The following is a 19308-nucleotide window of genomic DNA, read 5'->3' on the forward strand; positions in this document are numbered from 1 at the left end:
ATAATAATTTAATTAAGCATTCTATTTTCACTGAAAAAAAAACAATGAACATTTTTTTCAAACTGGTTTTATAGACAAAAGAAAGCTATAAGCGTAGATTTAGTGTTACAATTATCTCTTCGCTCTTTGTAATATCCATTCCCGGGTTATATAACTACTCCATGAACTATGCTATGATCAGGGTTTATTCCATTGAATTCCTGATATTATAACATTTTTAAATCTTTCGAATAGTTTCATTTTTCTTCTACTTATAAATAAACACGCAATGGTTCTCAGTTCTAGAATGCTGAGTGCTTTTCGTCACAAGAAATTACTAAGTTCAAATGTAAGAAGTCCTTTAATTTTGACCTTAGATGCTTACGTTAAATTCTCTAGCATACATGAATTACGTAATTTTTAATGTTACAACCTTAATGTATGCACCTGCCAATTCACAATTTTGCATAAGAAGTTTGAATTGAACCAGGGTTGTAAAATAAATATTTTGCTATAAATTCATCGGTATTTTCAACAAAATATCAATTAGTCAGTTTCATTGCTGTTCTAACATTTCATTTACATAAATAATTTTACTCATTAATTACATTAGTTAAAAAAAAATTTATTTTTTAGATAAATAATTTTTCCTTGTTGTTTTGCTTCATTATTATTATTTATTTTTTTAAAAAATGTATTTCAGCTTCGACGTTTTCACTTTTCTGTGAAAGGAAGACAGACAGCTGGTGGTGTTTCTAATAGTGCGGTGAGTTTTGAATTCCTGTACTTGAGCAATATTGTGCTTTTTAAAGTTTTAAAACCTAGTGTCCTTTTTCTTTCACCTGCATAATTTTCAAACTATAAGCATCTCTGTTTCTTGGCAAAAAAATGAAGGAGAGAAGCCTCATGCATCTCTTAATTTAAAAAATAAAATTTTTTTTGATGATCTGTTGGATCATGTGACACATCCTCTTAAATTTTTGCACTGTTTAGTATTCTCTCATAAATTTAAAATTTTTTTTAACTTATTAGTAAATTGAAGCAAACTTAAATAATATTTGAAGGCTCTTAAAGTTCAAAATTTCTGGAAGCTTTTGCCCCATTTGTTAGGAGTCATCATATTGTGGATAATGTGATTTCCCTTACATAGGAAAGATTTCTGTAACAGTATTTACTTCAGAATAATCACAAGGTTTTGTTAGCGTTTTAAAGCAGGTTTTTTTTTTTTTTTTTTTTTTTTTTTGCAAGTTACGCAAATATTAATATGGAAATATGCCTCTTTTATGGAATAACCTAAGGAAAGTTATCACAAAGGAAGGACATGTATTTAAAATCAATGTAAATTTTGCGAGTCCTCAAAGTTGATTTTTTCCAAGCAATTGGTCTCTGAAGTTAAAAAAGGAATGAAGTGTACTTATTCTGTTGAATAATAATTAATATACAAATATTAATGTAAATTAGTATACCATTATGTTTTGTTATTATTTGCCAAGTATGGCAATTAACTAAGCAATATTAACTGGCAAGTAAAGACAATTAACTAAAATATGATTAGCATTGTCAAATTGATGTCAATAATAAAAAAGAAAAAATGTGTTAAAAAGAAAAGAAGTAAACAGTGCAGTAGCAGTGCAGATATTAAGTGCAGATATATAGATAAAAAGATAGATATATAGATATAGATATATCTATAAGATAGATATGCAGATATATAGATATAAGTAGCAGTGCAGATATTAAGATAAAAATTACATTTAAAAACAAGCTTCAAATTAAAAAAGGAAATCAATTCTATTTAATAAAATTATAAACAAAATATTACAGAACAATGAATAAAATTTAACCAATTTTCTTTTAAAAAAAAAATAAAAGATAAAAAACAAAGCCTGCTCACAAGTGTTTCATTATTAACTATTAATATTCAGCTTCTTAGTTTATTTTTTCTTACTGAAGTTAGTTTTTCTTTTACTGCTTTTATCTTCTAAACAACTCTTTAAGTGCACTTGCTAAAGGGATATAAATATTTAGCTATTCCTAATACAGTAAGAGAAAATAAGAAAATACTTTGATTAAAAAAAGCTGATTTTTTTTTTGGACGAAAGGAAGTAGATTTATTTATTTTGATTGTTAAAATTTGTTAGAATGAAAGAAGACAAATTTTTAAATCAGCCTTTGTTCTGTGTTTTAAATGTAATATTATCCAAGATTAAATTAACAATATGGCTGTAGGGATGTTTACCTTTTAGCTTATCTAATTTTAATTTGCTTAATAATGATAGCTGAAACACACACACACACACAAATGATTATAACTTTTGAAAAGAATTATCTTGAAATTGCTTTGTGATTTTTCCAAAAAACTTCCTATTTTCAAATCACGAATTCTTAAGAACTGGACATGTAAAGCACGTCCAATTTTAAGCTCCTGATATTCAAAATCCGAAGGGAAAAAAAATCATACTTACTTTTTTTCTAAACTTACTTTCTTTTTTTTTCCTGTTGAACTCACTTTAACAGTATTAGCTGTTAAATTCATCTTCTGGCTCAGAAAATGCCAATAGAGTGGCATTTTTGAATATCAGGAGTGTGACATTTTTTAAATATTATTCCTGCTACAAAGTTTAAATGACCGATTTAGGTTTAAGAGAGTTCATGTAATAGAATCATCATCTTATTCCTGATAATCACATGAACTATTATTAAAGACTTGTTATTAAAAGACACTGATTCTTTCCAATACGCAGAAAAAAATAAAGAATTTGTCCCTTCTGCACACATTCTTAAATAATGATATTCAATAGGTTTCTCTTGACTCGAGGAGAAAAAAATCCCTCCCACTTTTTTACTCTGAACTTCTAGAATTTCCACATTTTGCCTCAATATTTCTAGTTAAAAAAAGTGTGAAAACCAAGCACATTTCTTCTGGTTTTTCTTTTTTAAAATTGGATAAAAGGTTCTTAATATAGTTAAAATACATTTAATACTTCTTAGTTATTTAAGCTTAATAATTTTTACTATGATAACTATACTATATTAGTTTTTAATTGGTTATTTTTTTTCATGTATATAAACTTGATTTAGAGCCTGGTAACTTCTTTTAATCAACGAATCTGTGTTCTAGGGCACAATTTGTATGATGGTATGTCTATTTGATTTTTTTAAAAGAGTTTTAGGCCTTTTTCCAATATGAAAATGTTAAAATGGCTTGAAATCAGCCTAGATGGTGATTTGAATAAAGAATTAAGCAAAAATAAATGCTGGGGAATTTTTAAGAACATTTCCTGTTAGAATGTTAAAACTAAGTTAGTTTGCTTGTCTTTAAGTAAGAGCTTAAATTCATGAGATATCTTTTTATCATTTGTTCTTGTTGCATTATTTAGGTTTTGATTTTAAAGAAAAACCATGGTTATCTAAGTTTTAAAAAAAAAATTGCTAATTTGGCAACTCTGTTTTATCTATATTTTTATTTCTAAATTGTTATTGCTTACATGTCATAACTAGGTAATTCTTATGTTTTATTCATGTGTTTTATCGGACAACTGCTTTTTAATTGATAATTTTGTGCAGATTATTATTTAGAAAGAAAGCTTGTAAGGTAATATTTGTTTCATAACCTAAGCTCTTTTGAATTCACGAAAATATTAATTTTTTAAAATTGAATTAATATTCTTTATGGTATGATACATAAACCATGGTATACTTGAAGATTTTGATGTACAAAAAAGGACAATCCCTCTTGAATAAATGCCAGTTCAAACAGTGAGCAAGAAAAAATAAACCTTATTTAAATGATGAGAGAGTAGATTGGATACCATGACCTGGAAGTTTCTCTAAAGGAAGAAAAAAAAAAAAAAAAAGCAGCTCTCTGCTGTAGAAATCACCACCTGTATTGCTCTTTTAACATTATTTTTGTATGTGTTTTAAGATTTCTACTGACTATCCTGTGGTGGATCACACTTATGATGCTGTGGTTGTTGGTGCAGGTGGTGCAGGGCTCAGAGCAGCTTTTGGACTCGTTGAAGAGGGATTTAAAACTGCCTGCATAACAAAACTCTTTCCAACACGTTCCCACACAGTAGCTGCACAGGTAATAGCACTTAATTACTTTTTACTTGTAATTATAATGAAATGAAATAAACAAAAGTTGAGATACTCTATTTGCTAGGAAATAAATTGTTACGTTTATTTTTTCTTTATTTTTGTTTTAAATACTAACAGATTCTTTAATTTTCTACTTTTGAATGAAATTTTTTTTTATTTGAATGTTTAAGTTAAATATTTTTTAAAAAATCAGAGTAAAAATTTTTATTTTATTTATATTTCATGTATATACTTTATTGATGCAACAATGCTTGTGGTCTGAGCAGAATAGTATATTATAATATGAGGTTATTGTATTGTGCCTGCAAATATATTGTAAATATTTACCCATAGCTAAAAATACTAGAATATTTTTCACAAGGCGATCAGTTCTACAATGCACTGATCATAAGACATGGTTCCCAGTAGATCACCAAAGTTAAGCATCACTCGCATGGGTTAGTGAGCGGGTGAAGGTCTAATTGTTGGTCATGTTTTTTCTCACTATCCATTAATTATGTTTGCAGAGTGAGATACTCAGAGGTTTAACCAAGTAAAAAGTTCTGAAATAAATCATTTTGATGACTATTAGAGTGTTAATTAAAGAACAAATGATTTTAAAATGGAAAATAGAACATACTAAATACAACACTTATGTAAAACATCTGCTGTAGCACAGACTTTGCTGCTGCGGAAACTTCAACATACACAAGAGTAGCTTCAGGAAAACAAGGCAAAGATTTCTGTTAAATCTTGACTTTCTATTAAACATACAGATTTGGGATCTTCATATCATTTACAAGCTATTGAACATCTTGCTTAAATTAATGTACAAGTAAGTAAGATGGCTTTTCCTGTAAGAAAAACATTGCCTTACAAGATAGCTTATGTTGCCACTCCCATTGAACTTTTATAATGTCTCGCTGTGACTTAACTAGAGATTTAAAAGGAGCATAGATTAGGCAGATTTGACGCAATTTCCAACTACCACAACATTCGTTTTAATGAGCCAGTGAAAGGACCGAAGGTGTTGCGATATCTCGATCCTCGTTCAACTGTTTTCCCAGTCATTAAAAGAGAAGTGGGAAAACTTATATTGTAAGGTTGAAAATTATTTTTAAGAGAAACAATTTTGAAGTGATTTGATTTTAAGTGTCAAATGCAAATTGTATTAAGTAAAAAAAAAAAAAAAAAAAATGCATGATTACAAATTCTTAAAAGAAATTGTCCATTCAAAATAAAATAATATCAACTAAAGGAAAACTTTGTTTAACTTGTAATTTTAATAAACAAGTTTTTTTTTTTTGAGAATGTTTTTACAATTATTTTTTAATAATTATATTCTGATAAAACTGACATATATTTTGAGCTTGAGCTGTTGATTTATTTTTATTTATTTTTTAAAAAGTTCGTTTCTAAGCAACATTATAAGAAGTTGTATGTATGTTACTTATGATTAACTTATATGTTTTAATTAAATTTTTTATTCTGCCGTTTTTTCAAACAGTCACCTGATATATTTATGCTATTTGTATTTTTGGATATAAGCATTTTGAACTTATTCTTTTGGAACATTGGCTGTTTTAGGTCATTATTATTAGTATTATTATTATTGTAAATATATGGTGAGTTTTGATATTATTATTTTATTTTATATTTATTAATTTTTCCCTTAGGGCATTTTTGTGATGTTTTGGCATTTTTTTTTAAAAAAAATTAGAGCATTTTTTGAAATTTTTAAAATATATTCTAACAACATTTAAACATTTTATCTGAGATAATCTATTATTCAATTCATTAAAGTTTTTTCTAGAGATGGAGTAATTTTAATTTCTGAATTATGTGAAACCAAAGCTTCAGCACAAAAGTGACTTAGTGCAGTCAAGCATATTTTCTTATGTAATATGTTAGACAACAGTAAAATAATGTTATACGATTCTGATTTCTTGTGGTGTCATGAAATCAAACTTTTATGTATATATATATATATATATATATATATATATATATATATATATATATATATATATATATATAGTTTTTCTTTCTTCTAAATAGTGTTTGCATTCATCAAATTCTATGAAAATTACACCTCAGTTTGTCTTAATAGGCATGTTTTAATACAATTCTATCTTACCAGATTATTTTAGGAAAAAAATGTTTCAGATTTTATTTTATATCTGTCGTTGAACAGCTGACCCAATTTTTGGGTTTACGACTACTAATGTTAAACTCCGTAGCCTTCTAATTTTGAATCAATCCAGAAGACAAGGAAACTCCTGGATCAGTACCCACAGAGGTACTGATTTGTTCTGGGAACATAGAGGACTTTGCGACTCAGCAAATTTAACATGCATCAGTCACAATTTACTACACGGGGATTTGCTTTGGTCGGGGGATCAAACTCTTGAACATGGACCCAGCGCCCTACCGACCAGTCTATCCAAGCCCATAAATTTTTCAGATTGAAAATTTTGTGTAATTATGAGATTTCTTTTTCGATTTTTTTCGTCATGTTTTTATTTTACGAGCAATATTTTTCATGTTAAGGGCACTGGTCAGAAAAACTACATTATTTTTAACTATTAGCAACTACTTCCTTACTTTAAGGAGACGAACTTTGTTGTGGAACTTAATTTACATCCATGTTTAAAATTGCTTTGAATACGAAATTGACTCACATTAGATAAAAGGCAATGATTGAGAAATATTCATTTAGGTGAGCATGAGCCAGTTAGTTATTCCAAAGAATTTTTTCCAAATTCATTCTTTAACCTTTTTTTTTCCTTTTCGACAGCAAATATTTATTTTAAGAAATGCAAAATTATCAAATACTTGCAATTTTTTTAATTGCTTGCTCTTTCCTCTAGGATAGGGGTGCACAACCTGCGGCCTTTCGACTACAGAAGTGCGGCCCGCGAGAGCTTCTAAACGCAATAAAAAAATTTTAGAAAATGGCAATTTTTAATCGCACTTTTAAGTCATAACGTTTTGACACAATCAATTTTAACAGATTCTTTAGTAAATGTACGTTCAACGTGCTTTCTTTCGCCGATTTTATCGTAAATATATAAATGATTTTTTTTTAAAACAGTTATTTCCGCTTTTCTACGTGATTTCAAAAATCCCGAATTTTTATTACGACGCAAGTTTTAGATCGCTCATTTGAATAATCACTTTTTGATGCACTTTATTTGTGATGATTTAATCTTAAATCTAAGTGATATTTTATCTTTTTATTTTTGCAATTCTTTCTTTTTTTCAGCAATTTTTTTCGGCAGTTATTGCTATGCATTCCCACGTATTATAAAAAATTCCAATAATTTTATTACAGCATGCAAATTTTAAATGGTGCATTTGACGCGCTTTATTCATGCTCAGTTCAGCATAAATATAAGTAATTTTTTCCCCAATTATTTCTATGCCTTTCCACATGATTTTGACGATCCCGTTATTTAACTATGATGTTATTACGACACGTGAATGTGCTATTTAGGTGATTACGTTATTTACTGGGTATTTACGTGAATGTTAATCTCGCATTTAAATCATCACTTTTTGATGTGGGGCTTCGGTACAGTTTCATCGTAAATCCTAGTTATTTTTCCTTTGTTTTTTTCCTGAACGAATATTATTTGGTCGAATGTGGTAATGAATTGTGATTTGGTTAAAAACCAAATATTCTTCAAAAAGAGAAGGAAAAAAAATCGGCCAGAAGGCGTACACTTGGGGTCAAATAGCAAAATCTTTTAGCAGCATAGCAACACTGAAACTAAAATTTAAATGCTCAGAATAATATTTCCTATTAATTAACACTAAAAAATAAGGCCAATTGAGAATGTTTTTGAAAATGTCGAAAAGCGAAACAGAGAACATGAAAATCGATCTTAATTTCTTGAAGAAAATTTTAAAGCTGAACATCTCAGTTTTCCAATTACCAGAAAAAGCCAAGAAAAAAGAATTAAGTCAACAGAAATGCTATTAAAATTTACAGTGTTATAATAAAAACCTCTATAAAAAAAAGTTTTTTTTTCTGTTCTTCTGTTTAAAGCCTATAAATTTTCTTAAATTAAACTATTTAATTTGAATTTATATTACTTATGACTAAATTTTTTCCTACTTTCATTCTGTGGGCATTGCAGTTTTTTTTTATTTATTAGAAGTTAATTCTAAAATTTTCGTATTGTAAAATATGATAAAAAAAACATCTCTTTTCTTCAATGTTTATTTATTTTGATAAATCTATTGTTCATATGATAAAAATAGCCATTTTTTTTGTAAAAAAAAAGTATAATTTGCAAAAAAAAAAAAGATATTTTTTTTTTTTTGAATGAACTCTAATAATTGAACACCTTTACTTTTTTGCAAATATATTACTAAGCTTATTGATAAAAAAATTAGAACGCTAATGTTTAATTAAACATTACATTTGTCATTAACATGTCTAAACACATGTGCGGCCTTTCGTTAGCCAACTTGCTGTGCAAGTGGCCCTTCACTCAACAAGGTTGTGCACCCCTACTCTAGGAAATTTAGTACATGGAAAATACGTTCCTTTACTTTTAAATAACATCAATGTTTCACGAGTGTGTATTCGCATGTGAAAATTTGACTGAAGTGATTCATTTTCTATTTTTTGTGATGGCTAGTTTAAGTATTAATTATGCGTTGGCTTAAATACGTAATTTTTGTTAACGCTCAACTACAGGGTCATTTTCATTGCATCCATTAACGGACCTGCATAGATTTGTACCCATCAGATGCAAAAAATTTGTTGCTTTAGAACCTTATTTCTTTTCGAAACGAACATTAAAAGTAGTTGCCAGGAATCGTTTCAAACTACTGTTTTTTTGTATCACACTACTCCCTACAGTACTTTTTTTTAATAAATAAATGTAGCACACTACACTATAAACTAGGAAAACTGTAGTAGTTTCACTAATTGTAGTGCACTACTTTCGACCACTGCGTAAGGGCCTTTTTATAGATTTTTTTAGATCTTCAAAGTTCAAGCTCTAATTATGAAAAGAAAAACTGTTCTCAACCTATCAGTTGTAAAAGGTTGATTATATCTAAACAATCATCTGAGGTGCTAAAGGTGCATTTACCTAGCATTATACTTTTGGGCGTGATTGTTCTTGATCCTTCATAGGCTGAGATTAGTTTATACTTTTAATTCAACTGAGTATAAATTTTTTCTTACAGGGTGGTATTAATGCTGCGTTAGGAAACATGGAGCCAGATGACTGGAAATGGCACATGTAAGATTTCTGTTACCTTTCAAATACTTCCTTAGGTATTAAATGTAGTCTTCATTCATTTGTATTTTTGATCCAACAGGTATGACACCGTGAAGGGATCTGATTGGCTGGGTGACCAAGATGCCATTCATTATATGACAAGGGAAGCTCCTCAAGCTGTTATTGAGGTACTAGTTTCATTCTTTTTAAATATTTATAAATCAGAGATTCTTCCAACTTTCTAAACTTTAGAAATGAGAAAATGATAAAAGAAAATGTTTTGTTGATATTATGTTTATAATTTAGTGTAGTTTAATCTTGTGCATAATCTTTTAATATACCATTTACCTTTTATTTTAAATGATCAATATAGAAGTGAAGGTATTAAATTTAGTTTCTTAATCATCAAGGAATTATAATTTTCCAAAAGATAACACCCATGGGAAAAGAATAAAGAAGATTGTGAAAAGGTTATCATTTTTTTGCTGATCATCTGTTTCTTTTCATGTTAAAACAACAGATAATCAACTTTTCTACCTCCATTGTTACTTAATTCTCTTTCTTAATTTTCTAATACTTTTTATTTCTAATCAATGCTGTATTCAAACAATTCTCTCTCTCTCTCTTTTTTCCCCCCAACTTTATTATAAATAACTACCCCCTGAAAAGTTAAAACACAATCATCTTAAAAGTTAAGATCTAATCAAAATATTATCTTTGACCAATTCTGAATTAAAAAAGGAAGATTCAATGATCCACCCACATTAAACCCTAGTGGTCAAAGATTATGCTCAACTCCTTAATTAGGATTTTTTAATACAGTTTGATTGAAAACAGAAATATCGTCCTCCCAAACATATGTTCCAAAAACAGGTTAGGACCGAAAATTCATTTAATCTTAAATCTCTACTTTAAAACAATTAAATTAACTGTTGAATTAAACTAAATATTAAATTAAATAAGTTAAATTAAAATTTAAATTAAGTTACTATACAATTAAAATGATATCATTACAGTAAACTGGACAAACAAATACCAGGCATTGACTCTTAACCTTAAAATAAACTTTTAAATCCCTTAAAAAAAAATCCTTTGTTTTAGGCTTTTACCTGAAGGCGTTAGTAATACCAAATTGTTTTACTAAACATATTAAAGCATACTTTGGACTTTTACTGAGCCTTTTTGGTAAATCCTAGATCTATCAAACCTCATGCTTTTACTGTGATAAATATATATATAATGTCGTTTCGGCACATTAAATATTTGTTTTTCCTGAAAACCATTTAATTTTTTTTTATTCATTTCCGATTCGGCATTGAAAGGTTGTTGCTAAGAAAAGTTAATAAGTACATTATTGATTAGAAATAAAATCTTGATAGCAAATGCACTGAAACGACGTTACTTTCTGGTCCCTGTAATATATTATACAAAGAAACCTCTCAGGAGTGACCACTCTTAGTTCCACAGTAAAATGGTCATTAAAGGAGGTTGTTCTCCCTTCAGATTCACCTCCGTTGACTTCAAGCATTTTTTGTACATTATTTTTCGCAAACGATTTTAGTTTTAGTCATTTTCTTGGTGCAGAAATGCCATTTGTGTTGGCTTCATAAAAACCGAATCCAAGAATAAACTTTAGCGTCAATTAAATTAATTCCTACTGACATAATTATGTGTAAAAACAGATTTTAAATAAATAATTATGTTTTTTGTTTAAGTTTGCATTTAATTTTGTCATAAAAATTTGTTAGCTTTAAAGCTTGTTTGTTTGAGATGCTCTAAAAATTAATCATTTATTGCATTGTCTTTAGTGCACTCTGACTGCAGCATGAGGTTGTAGATATCTTTCAGAGATTGTCAAGAAGAGCTCTCTAAATAAGAGCCTTACACACATATTTTGAATATATTTCAATCAATTTATTTGTATATATATATATAAAGTCAGACCTCAATATAAGGTCGCCCCGCATATAAGGTCACTTTTCCAAAGTCCTTGCTCACTGAATAGGAATTCTTTGTTATAGATTATCGGATATACGGTCAAGTTTCAAAAATCTTTATCGCTTATAGGGTCACTTTTATCTGAGGCGAGGGGAGCTCTTTTCTAATAAAAGCCTATTTAACTTCCTTACAAGGCAATTACCCATCTCGAGTTCTAGGAAAATGTTGCAGCCAATGAACACACCTGGACCTGGAGAGATTTTCCACCCCCTAGTTCACAAAGAATTTTTTCCAGCTTTCACTGCCAGTAATTGCTCGTCCCTGTCCATACTTCCAGGGGGGGGGGCTTTCTCCCGAGAACAAAGGATAAGTTTTCCTATCGCGTCACATGACCATTTGCTGACCACACCAGAGGAAAGAATTTCATTCAAACCTCTCTCATCGTGTCGACAAAGAGAAAGACGTTGACTCTATCGGATGAAGAAAAAATCACTGAGGATTTTGAAAATTCAAATTTATCAAAAGCACATTTTGCGGAAGAACATGGTATACCATGCACCACCTTAAACAATATTCTGTCTTCTCATCGCATTGGAAATGGGAAAAGAAAAGGAATGCATTTTCCCCCTTATGAGAAAATTGAAGAAGCCATTCTCCAATGGATAAAAATGGCTAGAACACAAAATGTGCCGATATCGTGTTCAGTGCTAAAAGAAAAAGCTCTGCAAATAGCAGCGGAATTGGGAGAACCTAATTTTATGGCGAGCAATGAATGGATTCAGAGATTTAAAGTAGGACATGATTTAACTTTCAAGACAGTATGTGGTGAAGCCGGAGGTGTTGACGAAACTGTTTTGAATGACTGGAGGAAATCTGTGTTAGAAGATTACATTTTGAAACGATATAAGCCCTGCAATGTATTCAACGTCAACGAATGTGGTCTTTTTTTCCGAGTCTTACCTGAAAAAACTCTAGCGTTAAAAAATGAAAAATGTGTAAGTAGCAAAAAAAGTAAAGAAAGACTTACAGTATTTTTAGGGGCCAATAAGGATGGCTCTGAAAAATTGAGCCCTCTTGTTTTTGGTAAATTCCAAAAGCCACATTGCTTTAAAAACGTGAAATCTTTACCTGTGGATTACAACGCTAACAAAAAGGCGTGGATGACCGTCACCATTTGGGAGAAAACAATACGGTGTTTAGACTGGCAGTTTGTGAAGAAGAAGCGAAAAAAATTTTTCATAGCAGACAATTGCACAGCTCATACCAACATCCCACAGTTAGCCTCGATTGAGCTTGTTTTCTTGCCTCCCAATGTAACCAGCATTCTCCAACCATTGGATCAAGTAGTTATTCAGAACCTAAAAGTGAACTATAGTAAGCTCCTCCTGAAGGACTTAATCACTGCCATCAACCAAAAAAAGGAGTTTCCCGTTACTGTCTTGGATGCTATTTTCTATGTCTACAAAAGTTGGAACATGGTGTCCACCACATGCATAGCAAATTGTTTTCGTCGTGCTGGTTTAGTGAGTTCTCTGAATATGGTAGATGACAAAACCGAAGAAGAAGACGATATTCCTCTATCTGTTTTGATGGAAGATCTGAAAAATCGTGGCCCTGCCATTGAAGGGGAGGCTGAATATGGTTTGATTGATGAGGAGATTGCCACCATTTCTGAAGCTACAATTTCTGAAATTGTTTCACAAGTTTCACAAATTGTGGACAGTGAGGACAATGACAGTGATCCTGAGACTGTAGTTGTAACCCAAGTGGAAGCCTTCAATGTAATAAATGTCATGCGAAATTTTATACAAGCCATGAGGGAGCTGAGGAACATTTTGAGAAGTTACAAAATCTAGAAAACATTGTTCAAAAAATGAAACCAAAAACGAGACAGACCTGTATAAATGATTATTTTAAATAAGGTAAGATGTAATGTATGTATGTACACTTTCAGGAAATTTGTGAACAGCTTTATTTTAAATGAAATTTTTTTTTAAAATCTTAATTTCTTTAATTCTTTTCTAATTTTGTTAAAATTTATTGACTTAAATATTTAATTTATTAACTTAAATATTAATATATTTTATTTATTGACTTAAATATTTATTTTTCGCTTGTAATACCATTTTTAAAAATCATAATGTGTACTATTTACATGCTTAGTTACGAACTTCTAATGAATTGGTTAAAAGGTCACCCCGCTTATAAGGTCACTTTTGCGATGTCCCTTAGGGTGACCTTATATCGAGGTCTGACTGTATATATATTTGGATATATTAGATTCCATTTCTTATATTATTTGCAAATAAAGAAATAAAATGTTTAAATAATAAAAATAAAGCAAGTGACATTATTTATTCACCATCTAATTTATTTATTTATTTTTTTTGAAGCTTGAAAACTATGGTATGCCTTTCAGTAGAACACAAGATGGTAAAATTTACCAAAGAGCTTTTGGTGGCCAATCCTATAACTTTGGGAAAGGAGGCCAGGCTCATCGTTGTTGCTGTGTTGCTGACAGGACTGGTCACTCACTGCTACACACACTCTATGGACAGGTATGTTTATGATGATAAATCAAGTATGTGCAGAATTTAAAAAAAACACCCCTTTTTTTCAAGAAGAAAAGTCAAGTTTTTATTGTGAAAAAAAATTTTTTTTTTAAAAATTAAGTTACGGAATAAAAATATTAAGCACTAGGGAGTTTTTCTTAAGAATTATTTAATTTTTATTATAATTTTATCAAAAGTATAATTTATGTTCGTTTGAATTTAAATGTATGTAATTATGCATTTAATAATTGTCTCGATTGTAACAGAATGAACAAAATTGATTCAATGTTTATATAAATGTTCTTTTAGTCAAATATATTATAAATTAAAAATATGAGAAAGAGTATTATACCAAAACAATATCTTATTAAATTCTTTTAGCATTAGCAGCTTTTGCACTCTAAAATATATTTTCACATATATACTGACAAGAGAAAAAATAAATCTTTTGTACAATTGCTTCCATTATTTATCATTCACAATTACTAAGTGTCATTTGTAAATTCTTATCTTAACACTGCCTTAGTAACAGTTACCAAATTTTGCATGTTTTATTAGCAATCAGTATGTATAAAGTTGTGCATTTTATAAATGTTTTAATGATTTTATTATGATAAGTATGCATTTATACTTGCCTTTTTCATTGTATGTTGTATTTTAGCTCTTAAAATTTTTAATGATACTCCTTTGAATTTGTTGAGAAAAATTTCTCTTAATAATTATTCTTTTTTTTTTTCAGCTTAAATCATTAATTGTAAAAAATAAAGTGAAATTTTTTTTTGATTAAACAATGCATTTTTGATATGGTTCTTCATATTTTCAATTTAATTTTTCTATAAAAATCAATATTCTAAGATTCTTTTTAAGTTGTGAAATTTTCTTTATGAACAATTTATTAGTTATAGAAAATTTGTGACGCCCGGTGACTGAGGTCGCGTTCCAATATTCACACCGGTGACACTGGTTACACGTAAGCAAACTAGTCACGTGTCCTCAGCTCGCACCGTAATTTAGGAACGATCGGTGCGGTTAGGTTTAGTTCTGGTTGCCATTAACAACCAGAAGCAGACGCTCTCCTCTTTCGAAATCTTTGAGAAAAATATATTAGTGATAACAAATTTATTTTTTGTTCTATTATGTTTATTTCTTGACCATTCTATTTTTGCATTACTTGTTAAAGAATATAGACTTTTAAAACTGTTTTATATAATAAAGCAAAATATTATATCTTATTTATTTTTTAAAATTTGTTGATAGAAAGTAAAACTTCTATTATGTATATTAGTTTCTGTTTCTTTTTGCATATTTTTCCTATTTAAATGTTTTATTTCAAAATGCATCCATCATCTCAGTAAGTTTTATATCTAAATATTTAACAAAATTAAAGAGAAAATTTCATTGTTTTTCTTCGAAATTTGCGGGTATCATATTTTTTGAAAAATTAATCGTTATACACTATTCTTTTCCCCCTTGCCCTGAGTGATTTTTTATTTTTTAAATTAAATAAAAAAATATTTAGCTTGCTTTAAGCTTCATTCTTCATGTAAATAGCGTAATTAATTGACTTTAAATATGTAATAAACTTACTTTTATAATGAATTTTCTCAAGAGAGCAACTTTATCTTAATATAATAAGATCTTTTAAAATGTAAATTTGATAGCATTTCAAATACATGAGGTGGCATCTTTGAAATGTCTCTCATTGTAAGCTTAAATGTCAATGACAAACAGTCAAAATAAGTTTAAAATTTCATTGCTAGAATTTAGAAAAATTAACACAGCTTCTATTTTGATAGAGATGGTATATGGTGCAATGTTTATGAGCAAATTGATTTCAACTGAGTAATAAATATATTTTCATACTGAAATTTTTCACGAAAGCTAACTTGTTTACATAAAGAAATTTTAAAGTGAAACTTCCTAAGTTCCTCTAACAGAAATTGAAAATAACCATGTGTTAAATAAGACTAAAAAGATCAAAATCCAGTTGTGAGATTTTTTTTCTTAGCTGCAGTTTAAGCATTTATAAAAAAAAAATGAAGTTAGGTAGTTTTTATTAGTGAACATATTTTTTTATACTAGCCACCTTTGGCAAGAAGCTAAGTCACCTTTCAAAATTATCTTGTACAATATATAAACTTTAACGGTAATCAAGTCGAATGTAGAGCACAACAGTATTTAAATATTTTAATGCTTCAAACCCACCTCCAATCCTAACAGCATAATTAGTTTTAAGAAATATATTAACCAAATTTTTTTCACCTTTTAGCTGTTGCCCCAGTTGAAAGTACTTTGATCACAATTTTAACAAAATAGTTAACACGGAGCAAAAAACTCTGGAAAAATTAGATTACTGTATGGTAAAAAAAATCCCTCCTAATACTGGATAATAAAACCAAAATATATAGTATTTATACATTTCACTTCAATTTTCCCATTCACAAGATAATGATTTTCTGAAAATTCTGGTTTTCAAAATTACCCGCACACAATTAATAAAAAATACTTTAACTAAAATTAGGCCATGCTCTAAGGTATCATGATAAAATTATCAAACTTTACCAAACTTAATTACATATTATAAAACCATATTTTATTTATGGTGTTTATTTCTATAAAATTACAAGATGACTCTAAATAAATGCTTAATACATAACCAACTGTAAAGCTTAGTGCCAAATATTTTTTTTAATTTACAAGTAGCACACGGACAAACAAATTTTATTAATTATGAGAAGGGAAAAAAAAGGTCCATTTGGTTCAAAGTCTGAGCATCCACTGCCTGGTATGTGGTGGTGCTGTGGTAGCTTGGCTATGTAGACATTTGGCAAAAAAAAAGAATTTAACTCAACAATGTCATTTTATTTTAAAATATATATATAAAACTTAAATTTTTAAAAAAATTTAAGAAACAAAAATGTTGCAACAAAACAAGAGATGAACTAATGATAAAGTTTAAAGCGTTTTCATTCAAAAATAAGAAATTCACTAATATTGTATTCTGCAGATATTGTTGTAATAAAAAATTTTCTATGTTGGACAGAAATATTTAAATTTGTAGTAATATAATTACACATAGTGACAGCAACCTTTGCCATCAAGTTTAATCGTTCCAGATAAACTTAACTATTGTTTGTAATTAGTGTGAAATAATGGTGTGTACAAAGATGTTTCACATAAAGTTAAATCTCCCGGTCATAACTATTAAGTTGTATTTGTCAGAAATGTTTTAAATCAAACTTTTAAAATAAGTTCAAATATTAACCTGAAAGTTTAAGATGACACAGGCTAGTTAATAATTCACTTATTTCAGTTTTTTTTAAAAAAGTTTTTGCCAAAAGTTAGATTTAGTAGTATAATTAAAAGAAAAAGGTATATAAAACAACAGTTATTAATAAGTGTTTCAGAAATTTTTAAGTTAGTGTTATAAAAAATAAATATTTATATTACATGTAGATCAATAATCACATAATGAATACCTTGAATTGAAAAATAATTATCATTAAGAAATAGAAATCTTGAAACAAAAAAGTAATGAACTAATAAGAAATGTAAATAGAAGTTGATTTTTTTTTAAATTTTAAACAGAATCAAGGCTTAAATTAAACATTTACCAATAAGATATAAAATCTTCATGTTCTTCAAAATTATCATGTCATAATATAATACTAGAATATTTATTATATAGTGATTTTCGGAATTTATTTTAGTTAACAATTATGAAAGTAATATAAATATTAAAAACCTTTGGCATTAAAAGCCTTGTTCTAATGAAACAGGCCAATGAACGACTTTTGTCATTGGCCTCTATTTAAGATCCTTTCACGTAAACTAAACTTTTATATAATATCATCTTTTATTAATCTAAGACATTGATTTGCGTGTGTGCTGAAGGAGGTACGGATCAGGATAGATTCCCATGTCATCACTACTATGTTGTGGTTATCAGAAATGATTTGATATTATAAAGAGAAATAGAAGTACATACAATGCAAATTATAAGCTCAATACATTGAAGGAAGACCTAGTTTTAGCAACTTGGTCAGTCAAAGGCTAGTTTAATAGGGTTTATATTTGAAATCCCTTTAATTAAACTCATATCATGTATAATACAATAAAAACTAAAAGCATAATTTGTTATTAAACTAGGATAATATTCATCGTTCCAGGTCTGTTATGGAATATAGAAAGGATGTAAGAAAAATTTAAAATGCAAAAGAAATATATTTAACAATCAAATATTGATTGGATTTGTTTATTTTGAAAACAATATACATTGGACGAAAATGTTTAAGTGAAAATGTAATGACTACAAAAATATGTAAACATGAGCTTTTCCATATGAAGCAATAAATCTTCTACTTATTTTAAAGTTCTATCGCTATTACAAATTTAACAATAATGCTTTGGATAGTTGTTTGATTTTACAAAGCGATATGTTTATTGAAAATCATAAGTCTAAATTCTTTCGATGTGAATCTATCAAGTAAATCTAATCACCATGCGAATCAAAATTCAGATGAATTTTAGTCTTGAAAACAAAAACATACTAATATCAGAAATAAAACGTTTATGAATGATATCCATTGCTATAAACAACATCAAGACGATTCATCTACAGAATACATTTCCAATAATAATTATTATCTTTCAACTTAATTCAAAAAAACTTATTTTCAATGATAAAACAAGTTTTCATAACAAATTTATAATAAAATCCATTCAAAAATGCAACAAAATTATGATGATCTCAGCAGCAGTATAGTAAAGTTTGTAAACAAATAAGGGTAATGAAGTCATGCGAACTGACAAAACCGACCAGAACCCTGGTGCACTTCGTGCATAACTGGTGACACCAGTTCTAATAATGGAATATTGGAACGGTCGGTGCGAATATCTGTTCCAAAAATATTGGAACGGTCGGTGCGGCAAACCAGTGTAACCGGTGTGAATATTGGAACGTGCGCTGAATGGTAGCGCTTGGCGCTCTCACATCACAGGTCTTGGATTCGACCCTCAGACCAGACAAGGTTGACTCAGCCTAGGTTGTAAGAAAAAATCAGTTGGCACTAAAATAAAAGAGCCAATCTAATTCATTCTGTATCATTTATCCTATTAGTTTGTTCCATTTTGCAATAATTGAAAAAGGTATGTACATGTAAAAAATTTATTTTTCTTAAAATGTAAATAAATTTATTAAATTTGATAAATCAATGTGATATTGAGAAATAATCATTAATCAAAAATCACTTTTGGGTGTACTTATATTGTTTTGAACAAAACATTTTTAATAAAATTTTATTTCCAACTTAAAATTTATCTTTTCTTTTATAGTCTTTAAAATATGATTGTAACTTCTTTGTTGAGTATTTTGCCCTGGACCTCCTCATGGAGAATGGGGTCTGCAAGGGAGTCATCGCCCTCTGCTTGGAAGATGGAACACTCCACAGATTTAAAGCAAAAAATACTGTCTTAGCCACTGGGTAACTTAATCAAGTTTTCATTCAATTTGTACCACT

The 19308-nt window shown here is 28.7% G+C and overlaps 1 protein-coding gene across 1 annotated transcript in view; it reads left to right on the forward strand.

The window, feature by feature from the left end:
* Positions 1-73: 73 nt before the first annotated feature.
* The window catches only part of SdhA (succinate dehydrogenase, subunit A (flavoprotein)), a 43791-nt gene continuing 24556 nt past the window's right edge, over positions 74-19308 (forward strand). Inside the window, exons 1-7 of the mRNA XM_016060089.4 lie at positions 74-328; positions 683-745; positions 3905-4066; positions 9265-9320; positions 9400-9487; positions 13631-13795; positions 19124-19272. Of these exons, the coding sequence (XP_015915575.1) occupies positions 269-328; positions 683-745; positions 3905-4066; positions 9265-9320; positions 9400-9487; positions 13631-13795; positions 19124-19272 (743 nt within the window). The 5' untranslated portion in view covers positions 74-268. The remainder of the gene's footprint in view (positions 329-682; positions 746-3904; positions 4067-9264; positions 9321-9399; positions 9488-13630; positions 13796-19123; positions 19273-19308) is intronic.

The sequence above is a fragment of the Parasteatoda tepidariorum genome, chromosome 4, assembly GCF_982258835.1.
Source record: "Parasteatoda tepidariorum strain Cologne lab strain chromosome 4, Ptep-v5.0, whole genome shotgun sequence".
Lineage (NCBI taxonomy): Eukaryota > Metazoa > Arthropoda > Arachnida > Araneae > Theridiidae > Parasteatoda > Parasteatoda tepidariorum.